Source organism: Oncorhynchus kisutch, linkage group LG13 (genome assembly GCF_002021735.2).
Source record: "Oncorhynchus kisutch isolate 150728-3 linkage group LG13, Okis_V2, whole genome shotgun sequence".
NCBI classification, from domain to species: Eukaryota; Metazoa; Chordata; class Actinopteri; order Salmoniformes; family Salmonidae; genus Oncorhynchus; species Oncorhynchus kisutch.
This window is the reverse complement of record NC_034186.2, coordinates 14,107,967-14,120,706: the sequence shown is the minus strand read 5'-3', so window position 1 is coordinate 14,120,706 and position 12,740 is coordinate 14,107,967. Positions and strand designations below refer to the sequence as shown.

Below are 12,740 nucleotides of genomic sequence, written 5' to 3'. Positions count from 1 at the left end.
GAAGGCCAGTGTAGCTAAGGTATAATGATGGTTCAACCCCAGATTTCAAAAGAAAATGACTGCACAGCACATACGTCATATGCACCACATAGGCTTAGTGTACATCAGAGACAAACATTCATGAAGTCGCTGATGGGACTGTGTGGGCTCAAGTACAAAGCTCTGGGCCAGTTAGCTTTGAACCGCGCAGGGCTCCTCTATTACTCAGTGTCTTCCTTATATGGACAGTACGGCTCACACAAAAGGCCCATTGTGTGGCCAGGATTCCCCTGCTGACCTCTTCCATTGTCATCTCAGCGGACAGTTCCGGAACGCCTCACATACCTTCGAAATTCCGAATTCCACTCTGGAGCACTCTATGGAAGCTCTATGGCTGGCCTGGCTGAGGTTTTGGCCAATGCCAGTGGGATGGGAGGCCAGGTAATGACCAATGATGTATATAAACCCTGGGTTGCTGTTTTAAGGACAAAATTACATGTATTTTAAGTATTTGTATTGTTGTGGAGGCAGTAACATTAGTACGTTCTAAAAATATATGTTTAACTCACATATTCAAATTTTAAAGTATGCATTGATGCTTCTGTAATAGAATACATTTCTATAGCTTCCAAAATATATTTTACAACAGTGGAGGAGTTCAAAGATGGAGGAAGAGGTACGGTGGCTTCTAAACCGCACCCCCTGTCAGTCGTCTAGTGCATATATAATATATTGGTAATGATAGATGGTAACTGTTAAATTAACACCGAAACACTCCGTAACGAGGTGGTCTTATAGGGATAATCCACCCCCAGAAATAAAAATCATGAAACTCCTAGCAATTTGATGAAAGTCTATGTTCTATCAGAGGGTAAAATTAAAATGATCCCCATGATTTAACTTCTAAGTGGTTCATCTTTGAAATCAGGAAATCGTGTAGTAATGCTTCATAGCTACATAGTTCTCGTCACTGGAGCTAGAGGACAACACACTATCACCAACTCCATATTCATGCCCATCATTTTGGAATGAGATGTTCCACGAGCAGGTGTACACGTACTTTTGGTCATGTAGTGTAGCCAGAGAGAGCGCATTGCATTGTGGGTTTTGTAGTCCACTTAAGCTGCAAAAGATGCCTGGCTCTAATTTGCACTGAAGCGAGAGCAGAGTAAAGTTAACATAGGGGATAAAGAGGGAGAAATACGCTCATTCCCTAAAGAAACTACTGAGAAACGGAAATCAGAGAGAGAGAGAGTGACACACACACACGCATGCAGAAAGTCATTGCCAAGCACATTTTCAGAGACACACTCCGGGCAGACAGTCAAACACTCTTACAGAGAGCTACACCCACACGCATGAATGCAGGCACGCACGCACACACTAATATGCCCTAAATTACTTCAAGTTTCTATATGGTTGCAGATCTGATGTCAGAGATGGAGGGGCCATACATGTCAATTAGTGTTATTGGGAACCTAATAACCAACATACACATGCTTACATTGATGTTTGATAAAACACACCAGCAGTCCTCTCTTTCTACTGTAGCTAGCCTCCTCCAGGCAAGAGACAGGTTGAAAACCTGGAGTTTCCTGTGGATTTACTCTCTGTTGTTTTTTTCACAGGAATCATCACAATTCACCAGCCAATTCTCATTCCCAGGAATTCTCAGAAACGCCCCACTTATTTGACACGTAGGGCAAACCAAGCCGTCTGTGAGATACAGTCAGCACACAATATATTATAGTGTTTCTTTCCCATGAATTAAAAACACGGCCCAATAAAATCACCTTAATCTGTATCTAAATTACCCCAAGAGGCTGATGAAATTTACATCCCATACAATAGATACTACATCCAAATGAAACATGGTGTTGAGCTAATTCAGCATTAAGCGGGCAGACTGTACACATACTGTATATACATGCAGAGGTGTGGACTTGAGTCACATGACTTGGACTCGAGTCTGGCTCAAGTAACAAATTTGATGACTTGAGACTCGACTTGGACTCTAAATTATCTGCCTATGTTTTGTAACAAATGTGCAAAACATCAAATCAAAAAGTATTGGTCACATACACATGGTTAGCAGATGTTATTACTAGTGTAGCGAAATGCTTGTGCTTCTAGTTCTGACAGTGCAGTAATATCTAACATGTAATCTAACAATTTCACAGCAACTACCTTGTACACACAAATTAAAGTAAAGGGATGGAATAAGAATATGTACATATAAATATACAGATGAGCAATAACAGAGCGGCATAGGCAAGATGCAATAGATGGTATAAAATACAGTATATACAGTTGAAGTCAGAAGTTTACATACACTTTAGCCAAATACATTTCATTCCTGACATTTAATCCTAGTAAAAATTCCCTGTAAAAATTCACGGTCAATTTGGATCACCACTTTATTTTAAGAATGTGAAATGTCAGAATAATAGTAGAGAGAATGATTTATTGCAGCTTTTATTTCTTTCATCACATTCCCAGTGGGTCAGAAGTTTACATACACTCAATTAGTATTTGGTAGTATTGCCTTTAAATTGTTTAACTTGGGTCAAACATTTTGGGTAGCCTTCCACAAGCTTCCCACAATAAGTTGGGTGAAGTTTGGCCCATTCCTCCTGCCAGAGCTGGTGTAAGTGAGTCAGGTTTGTAGGCCTCCTTGCTCGCACATGCTTTTTCAGTTCTGCCCACAATTCTTTTATGGGATTGAGGTCAGGGCTTTGTGAAGGCCAGTCCAATACCTTGACTTTGTTGACCTTATGCCATTTTGCCCCAAGTTTGGAAGTATGCTTGGGGTCAGTGTCCATTTGGAAGACCCATTTGCGACCAAGCTTTAACTTGATGTCTTGAGATGTTGCTTCAATATATCCACATAATATCCCTCCTAATGATGCCATCTATTTTGTGAAGTGGACCAGTCCCTCCTGCAGCAAAGCACCCCCACAACATGATGCTGCCACTCCCGTGCTTCACGGTTGGGATGGTGTTCTTCGGCTTGCCTCCACCTTTTTAATCAAAACATAACAATGGTCATTATGGCCAAACAGTTCAATTTTTGTTTCATCAGACCAGAGGACATTTCTCCAAAAAAGTATGATTTTTGTCCCCATGTGCAGTTGCAAACTGTAGTCTGGCTTTTTTATGGCGGTTTTGGAGCAGTGGCTTCTTCCTTGCTGAGCAGCCTTTCAGGTTATGTCGATAAAGGACTCGTTTTACTGTGGATATAGATACTTTTGTACCTGTTTCATCCAGCATCTTCACAAGGTCCTTTGCTGTTGTTCTGGGATTGATTTGCACTTTTCGCACCAAAGTACATTCATCTCTAGGAGACAGAATGCGTCTCCTTCCTGAGCGGTATGACGGCTGCGTGGTCCCATGGTGTTTATATTAGCATACTATTGTTTGTATAGATGAACGTGGTACCTTCAGGCATTTGGAAATTGCTCCCAAATATGACCCAGAAATGTGGAGGTCTACAATGGCTGATTTCTTTTGACTTTCCCATGATGTCAAGCAAAGAGGCACTGAGTTTGAAGGTAGACCTTGAAATACATCCACAGGTACACCTCCAATTGACTCAAATGATGTCAATTAGCCTATCAGAAGCTTCTAAAGTCATGACATAATTTTCTGGAATTGTCCAAGCTGTTTAAAGTCACAGTCAACTTGTATGTAAACTTCTGACCACTCGAATTGTGATACAGTGAATTATAAGTGAAATCATCTGTCTGTAAATGTTTTGGGGAAAAATGACTTGTGTCAAAGTCGTGATGACCCGGTCCCCAAAAAGCAGTGGTTCAAAGCTCGTGAAAGCTCAGCAAGGAAGAAGCCACTTTCAACCACTCCACAAATGTCTTGTTAAACAAACTATAGTTTCGGCAAGTTGGTTAGGACATCTGGAATTGTCCAAGCTGTTTAAAGTCACAGTCAACTTGTATGTAAACTTCTGACCACTCGAATTGTGATACAGTGAATTATAAGTGAAATCATCTGTCTGTAAATGTTTTGGGGAAAAATGACTTGTGTCGCTGTTGTGCCTTCTTCACCAAACTGTCTGTGTGGGTGGACCATTTCAGTTTGTCCTTGATGTGTATGCCGAGGAACTCCATTTTTGAGCAGTGGCTTCTTCCTTGCTGAGCTTTCACGAGCTTTGAACCACTGCTTTTTGGGGACCGGGTCATTTGAGAACCACTGAGCTAGCAGACAGATTGCTAATTTGTCTTCAATGTTTCAGAAGAGATTGTCACTATATATATTTTTAAAGAAACTGCTGGGATTGTTTGCATTAAATAATCATTATTAAAATGAATTATTATACTGTACAATAATATACAGTACCAGTCAAACGTTTGGACACACCTACTCATTCAAGGGTTTTTCTTTATTTTTACTATTTTCTAAATGGTAGAATAATAGAGAAGACATCACGACTTTGAAATAACACATGGAATCGTGGTAACCAAAGAAGTGTTAAAAAAAATTATATTTAAGATTCTTCAAAGCAGCCACCCTTTGCCTTGATGACAGCTTTGCACACTCTTGGCATTCTCTCAACCAGGTTCATGAGGAATGGAATGCATTTCAATTAAAAGTTAATTTGTGGAATTGTTGTGAGGTAGGGGTGGTATACAGAAGATATCTCTATTTGGTAAAAGACCAAGTACATGTTATGGCAAGAACAGATAAAATAAGCAAAGAGAAACAACAGTTAATCATTGCTTTAAGATCAGAAGGTCAGTCAATCCGGAAAATTTCAAGAACTTTGAACGTTTCTTCAAGCGCAGTCGCAAAAACCATCAAGCGCTATGATCAGACTGGCTCTCATGAGGACCGCCACAGGAAAAGAAGACCCAGAGTGACCTCTGCTGCAGAGGATAAGTTCATTAGAGCTAGCTATCTTAACATACCTAATGCATTGTGTCCTTAACTAGCTAGCTAGCTTAACATACCTTGCTGGCTCCTCGTTGAAGATGCTCTCATCTCTCCATCCATGATCTGAGGTGACAGACAATCGTTGGGACCACTCGTATAATAATTGATTATCGGTAATTCAGAGCATAGTGGCAGCTGAAGTCAGTGGCAGGTTTGCTGTGTGGTGGTGGTTGGGGAGACGGTGATTGACAGGGGGAAAGATTACAGTGTAACACCTGCTAATCAGGCTTGGAGTAACACGCCTCCCTCTCACATGCCCTGTGGTGTGCCTACTGCTCAGTCAGCTAGCCCGGGATACTTAGAACACACACAATCATCCTGACTTCTGTGATAGACAAAAGTGTGTGTGGTACAAACATGAGCATGTGTGTGCGCTAGACAGCCTGCATGTGTGTAAGAGGGGGGAAAATATCTAAAAGATTAATAACAGAGTTAAAATGCTGTCAGATCTTCTCTGTGATCGACTCGCTGTGTCTGAAGTCAAAGATTACTGATCTTGACAATACTGGTCCTGGCCTCAGAGACGACACCAGATAATAGATATGCTACTGTGCTGCTGTGGTATGGTATTTGATAGAAAACCCACTCTCTCTCTTCCCTCCTCTCACTGGCAATCTCTTTGAAGCTCCCCCAATTTAAATGAGATTTGATTCAAAATAGTTCTTACTCCGTCTTTTAATTCAAAACGGCGATCACAACAATTCCACTGACACATTAAGTTCTGCAACTAGCTACCTTCTCTAAAAGAGCTAGGCTATTCAAAGCATGTAGCTCTATTGATGAGAGGAGAGAGAGAGAGACAGAGAGAGAGAGAGAAGCGGAGCTCTCAAAATATCACCAAGGGATCCGTATTAAGACAATTAAATACAGTTTTTTTTTTATGTATAGAGTCTCCGACATTCTTTATAAACTTCTACTGGTATGTCAGAACCCATCCTACCTTGACACAACGGTCTGTTGGACTAATTAACAGTGTGACATGAGCTGTGGATAAGGCCGTTTCTCATCACATACACCGTGGATCAGGCCGTTTCTCATTAAGCTCTCATCAGCAATTAAACAGCATTAACCTTTAGTGCCCCCCCTGCCTCAGCCACAACATCTCAGCTGTTTGCAGATCTGTGTTTCAAAAGGTTTTCGAGTTTGGCTCTCCCTCTCGCTCTACTCTAAATACAGCCATTCCCTCTAACCAGGAAAAGAGAAAAGGACTGGACAGACATGGTGGGGGTTGTGCTGTGAACTGAAGAGAATGGTGATGGTTTGGAGAAGTGGGGGGTGGTTTGGTTTACCTGTCCCTTTGGTGCGGTCCACAAAGCAGTACTTGAGCTCGTATTCTCTCAGAATCTCATGGACCTCCTGCAGAGAGAGAGAGAGAGAGAGAGGGGAAACGAGTGAGAAGGAAGGGAGGGAGAGAGAGAGAGAGAGAGAGAGAGAGAGGGAAAGAGTGAGAAGGGAGGGAGTGAGTGAGAGAGAGAGAGAGAGAGAGAGAGGGAGGGGGAAAGAGTGAGAAGGAAGGGAGGGAGTGAGTGAAAGAGAGAGGGGGGGGAGAAAGAGTGAGAAGGAAGGGAGGGAGTGAGTGAAAGAGAGAGGGGGGGGAAAGAGTGAGAAGGAAGGGAGGGAGTGAGCGAGAGAGAGGGAGAGATGGAGAGAGTGAAGGGGAGAGAGAGAGAGAGAGAGAGAGAGAGAGAGATGGACAGAGTGAAGGGGGGAGAGAGAGAGAGAGAGAGAGAGAGAGAGATGGACAGAGTGAAGGGTGGAGAGAGAGAGAGAGAGAAAGAGAGAGAGGGAGAGAAGGAGAGAGAGAGTGTTTAGACAGCAGGAATCTTTGAAACACAGAACACATTAACGTCACTGTTGTCCAATGAGCTAAATCTTTCATTCTTTTACTTATATATCCTGTTGAAGAGCTGAATAGCTTTTTGGGCTCTTTATTGAGAAAACAGACACATGTAGTTAACACTCACAGGGGAGATACATCCCCAAAACATATTAATAAAAATATTAAGATACTAAAGACTTTTTCTTTTTACAGCCAAATGTCACCCGGCCCTCTCATTCATCCACACATTTAATTTATTTAGACTATTTAGTCATTTAGCAGAGGCTCTTATCCAAAGTGACTTACAGTCAGTGCATACTACCAACCAACCCAACAGCCCATACAACATGGGATCATCCGCTAGATTCAGCCGCGGGACAATTTTTTCAGCGCGTTGTCGAGGGGCCGGAAAATAATTTAAAAGGATGTTTAGACTGAAGCCAAAACAGATATATTTGACTAAAACATAATCCGTTCAAACCCTGCTTATATTTCTATATGATCACGTCATCCTATTATGTGTGGGAATACTTGTGAACAGAAGACAGCTCTATTTGGTCAAATACCAAGTCCATATTATGGCAAGAACAGATCAAATAAACAAAGAGAAACAACAGTTCATAATTACTTTAAGATACAAAGGTCAGGCAATCCAGAAAATGTCAAGAACAAGTGCAGTCGCAAAAACCGTCAAGCACTATGATGAAACTGGCTCTCATGAGGACCGCCACAGGAATGGAAGACCCAGAGTTACCTCTGCTGCAGAGGATAAGTTCATTAGAGTTACCAGCCTCAGACTGCAGCCCAAATAAATGCTTCACAGGGTTCACGTAACAGAAACATCTCAACATCAACTGTTCAGAGGAGACTGCGTGAATCAGGCCTTCGTGGTTGAATTTCTGCAAAGAAACCACTACTAAAGGACACCAATAATAATAAGAGACTTGCTTGGGCCAAGAAACACGAGCAGTGGACATTAGACCGGTGGAAATCTGTCCTTTAATCTTGATGAGTTCAAATTTGAGATTTTTGGTTCCAACCGCTGTGTCTTTGTGAGGTGAACTGCTTCAGAAAACCAGTCAGTATCTGGTGTGACCACCAATTACCCTACCTCATGCAGAGCAACACATCTCCTTCTCATAGAGTTGATCAGGCTGTTGATTGTGGCTATAGAATGTTGTCCCACTTCTCTTCAATGGCTGAGTGAAGTTACTGGATATTGGAACTGGAAATCGGTGTTGTACATGTCGATCCAGAGCATCCCAAACATGCTCAATGGGTGACATGTCTGGTGAGTAAGCAGGCCATGGATTAACTGAGAGAGTTTTCAGCTTACAGAAATTGTGTACAGATTCTTTCCACATAGGGCTGTGCATTATTATGCTGAAATTCAGTTGAAGTCGGAAGATTACATACACCTTAGCCAAATACATTTAAACTCAGTTTTTCACAATTCCTGACATTTAATCCTAGTAAAAAATTACCTGTCTTGGGTCAGTTAGGATCACCACTTTATTTTAAGAATGTGAAATGTCAGAATAATAGTAGAGAGAACTGTAGTCTGACTTTTTTATGGCGGTTTTGAATCAGTGGCTTCTTCCTTGCTGAGCGGCCTTTCAGGTTATGTCGATACAGGACTTTTGTACCTGTTTCCTCCAGAATCTTCACAAGGTCCTTTGCTGTTGTTCTGGGATTGATTTGCACTTTTCGCACCAAAGTACGTTCATCTCTAGGAGACAGAACGCGTCTCCTTCCTATGCGTGGTCCCATGGTGTTTATACCTGCATACTATTGTTTGTACAGATGAACTTGGTACCTTCAGGCATTTGGAAATTGCTCCCAAGGATGAACCAGACTTGTGGAGGTCTACAATTTTTATTCTGAGGTCTTGGCTGATTTCTTTTGATTTTCCCATGATGTCAAGCAAAGAGGCACTGAGTTTGAAGGTAGGCCTTGAAATACATCCACAGGTACACCTCCAATTTTTATTATTTTTTATTTTACCTTTATTTAACCAGGTAGGCTAAATAAAGAACAAGTTCTCATTTGCAACTGCGACCTGGCCAAGATAAAGCAGAGCAGTTTGACACATACAACATGGAGTTACACACATACAGTAGAAAAAAAGAAAACAAAAAGTCTATATACAGTGAGTGCAAATTAGGTAAAATAAGGGAGTTAAGGCAATAAATAGGCCATGGTGGCGAAGTAATTACAATATAGCAATTAAACACTGGAATGGTAGATGTGCAGAAGATGAATGTGCAAGTAGAGATACTGGGGTGCAAAGGAGCAATGTAAATAAATAAATAAATACAGTATGGGGATGAGGTAGTTGGGTGGGCTGTTTACAGATGGGCTATGTACAGGTACAGTGATCTGTGAGCTGCTTTGACAGCTGGTGCTTAAAACTAGTGAGGGAGATATGAGTCTCCAGCTTCAGTGATGTTTGCAGTTTGTTCCAGTCATTGGCAGCAGAGAAATGGAAAGAAAGGCAGCCAAAGGAGGAATTGGCTTTGGGGGTGACCAGTGAGATATACCTGCTGGAGCGAGTGCTACGAGTGGGTGCTGCTATAGTGACCAGTGAGCTGAGATAAGGCGGGGCTTTACCTAGCAGAGACTTGTAGATGACCTGGAGCCAGTGGGTTTGGCGACGAGTATGAAGCGAGGGCCAGCCAACGAGGGCGTACAGGTCGCGTGGGTAGTATATGGGGCTTTGGTGACAAAACAGATGGCATTGTGATAGACTGCATCCAATTTGTTGAGAAGAGTGATGGAGGCTATTTTATAAATGACATCGCCGAAGTCGAGGATCAGTAGGATGGTCAGTTTTAAGAGGGTATGTTTGGCAGCATGAGTGAAGGATGCTTTGTTGCGAAATAGGAAGCCGATTCTAGATTTAATTTTGGATTGGATATGCTTAATGTGAGCCTGGCAGGAGAGTTTACAGTCAAACCAGACACCTAGGTATTTGTAGTTATCCACAATTGACTACGAGGCAAGCAACACTGAAGCATGCATGAGAGCATCAGCTGTTCCGGACGACTGTGTGATCACGCTTTCCTTAGCCGATGTGAGCAAGACCTTGGAACAGGTCAATATTCACAAGGCCGCGCGCGGGGCCAGACGGATTACCAGGACGTGTACTCAGAGCATGCACGGACGAACTGGTAAGTGTCTTCACTGACATTTTATTTTCTCCCCAATTTCATGATATCCAATTGGTAGTTACAGTCTTGTCCCATCACTGCAACTCCCGTACAGACTCGGGAGAGGCGAAGGTCGAGATCCATGCATCCTCCGAAACACAACCCTGCTTCTTGACACACTGCTCGCTTAACCCGGAAGCCAGCCTCACCAATGTATCAGAGGACATGCGCCCGGCCCACGAAAAGGAATCGCTAGTGCGCGATGGGACAAGGACATCCTGGGAAGTCCTCCCCTAACCCAGGCGACGCTGGGCCAATTGTACACTGCCTCAACGGTCTCCTGGTCACGGCCGGAGTAGTGATGCCTCTAGCCTTAGACCACTGCGCCACTTGGGAGGCCCTTTCACTGACATTTTCAAACTCTCCCTGACCGAGTCTGTAACACCTACATGTTTCAAGCAGACCAGCATACTCCCTGTGCCCAAGAAAGCGAAGGTAACCTGCCTAACTGACGACCGCACCGTAGCACGGGTTCACATGAGAGGTATCTCTCGTTCCATTGCTTTTCTACAGACAATGGAATTCTCCAGTTGGAACATTATTGAACATTTATGATAAAACATCCTAAAGATTGATTCTATACTTAGTTTGGCAAGTTTCTTCGACCTGTAATATAACTTTTTGAACTTTTTGTCCGACTGGACCTGAACGCGGGTTTGGATTTGTTTACCAAACGCCTTAACAAAAGAAGCTATTTGGACATAAATGATGGACATTATCGAACAAAACAAACATTTATTGTGGAACTGCGATTCTTGGGAGTGCATTCTGATGAAGATCATCAAAGGTAAGTGAATATTTATAATGCTATTTTTGACGAATGTTGACTGCGCCACATGGCAGATATACAGTGCCTTGCGAAAGTATTCGGCCCCCTTGAACTTTGCGACCTTTTGCCACATTTCAGGCTTCAAACATAAAGATATAAAACTGTATTTTTTTTGTGAAGAATCAACAACAGAGATTTGTCTTCCAACAAGACAATGATCCAAAACATAAAGCAAAATCTACAATGGAATGGTTCAAAAATAAACATATCCAGGTGTTAGAATGGCCAAGTCAAAGTCCAGACCTGAATCCAATCGAGAATCTGTGGAAAGAACTGAAAACTGCTGTTCACAAATGCTCTCCATCCAACCTCACTGAGCTCGACACAATCATGAAGTGGAACGACATTTATTGGATATTTCAAACTTTTTTAACAAATCAAAAACTGAAAAATTGGGCGTGCAAAATTATTCAGCCCCCTTAAGTTAATACTTTGTAGCGCCACCTTTTGCTGCGATTACAGCTGTAAGTCGCTTGGGGTATGTCTCTATCAGTTTTGCACATCGAGAGACTGAAATGTTTTCCCATTCCTCCTTGCAAAACAGCTCGAGCTCAGTGAGGTTGGATGGAGAGCATTTGTGAACAGCAGTTTTCAGTTCTTTCCACAGATTCTCGATTGGATTCAGGTCTGGACTTTGACTTGGCCATTCTAACACCTGGATATGTTTATTTTTGAACCATTCCATTGTAGATTTTGCTTTATGTTTTGGATCATTGTCTTGTTGGAAGACAAATCTCCGTCCCAGTCTCAGGTCTTTTGCAGACTCCATCAGGTTTTCTTCCAGAATGGTCCTGTATTTGGCTCCATCCATCTTCCCTGTCCCTGCTGAAGAAAAGCAGGCCCAAACCATGATGCTGCCACCACCATGTTTGACAGTGGGGATGGTGTGTTCAGGGTGATGAGCTGTGTTGCTTTTACGCCAAACATAACGTTTTGCATTGTTGCCAAAATGTTCAATTTTGGTTTCATCTGACCAGAGCACCTTCTTCCACATGTTTGGTGTGTCTCCCAGGTGGCTTGTGGCAAACTTTAAACGACACTTTTTATGGATATCTTTAAGAAATGGCTTTCTTCTTGCCACTCTTCCATAAAGGCCAGATTTGTGCAATATACGACTGATTGTTGTCTTATGGACAGAGTCTCCCACCTCAGCTGTAGATCTCTGCAGTTCATCCAGAGTGATCATGGGCCTCTTGGCTGCATCTCTGATCAGTCTTCTCCTTGTATGAGCTGAAAGTTTAGAGGGACGGCCAGGTCTTGGTAGATTTGCAGTGGTCTGATACTCCTTCCATTTCAATATTATCGCTTGCACAGTGCTCCTTGGGATGTTTAAAGCTTGGGAAATATTTTTGTATCCAAATCCGGCTTTAAACTTCTTCACAACAGTATCTCGGACCTGCCTGGTGTGTTCCTTGTTCTTCATGATGCTCTCTGCGCTTTTAACGGACCTCTGAGACTATCACAGTGCAGGTGCATTTATACGGAGACTTGATTACACACAGGTGGATTGTATTTATCATCATTAGTCATTTAGGTCAACATTGGATCATTCAGAGATCCTCACTGAACTTCTGGAGAGAGTTTGCTGCACTGAAAGTAAAGGGGCTGAATAATTTTGCACGCCCAATTTTTCAGTTTTTGATTTGTTAAAAAAGTTTGAAATATCCAATAAATGTCGTTCCACTTCATGATTGTGTCCCAATTGTTGATTCTTCACAAAAAAATACAGTTTTATATCTTTATGTTTGAAGCCTGAAATGTGGCAAAAGGTCGCAAAGTTCAAGGGGGCCGAATACTTTCGCAAGGCACTGTATCTTTTGTCTGGTTTGGGCTCTGAATGCAGTACTCAGATTATGCTTTTTCCGTAAAGTTTTTTAGAAATCTGACACAGCAGTTGCATTAAGGAGAAGTGTATGTAAAGTTCCATGCATAACACTTTCATCAACATTTATAATGA

The 12,740-nt window shown here is 42.3% G+C and overlaps 1 protein-coding gene across 1 annotated transcript in view; it reads right to left on the bottom strand.

Annotated features, from left to right (window-relative positions):
- The window catches only part of raver2 (ribonucleoprotein, PTB-binding 2), a 134,118-nt gene that overhangs the window by 105,195 nt on the left and 16,183 nt on the right, over positions 1-12,740 (bottom strand). The window contains exon 2 of the mRNA XM_031785636.1: positions 6,216-6,282. Coding sequence (XP_031641496.1) covers positions 6,216-6,282 — 67 coding nt within the window. The remainder of the gene's footprint in view (positions 1-6,215; positions 6,283-12,740) is intronic.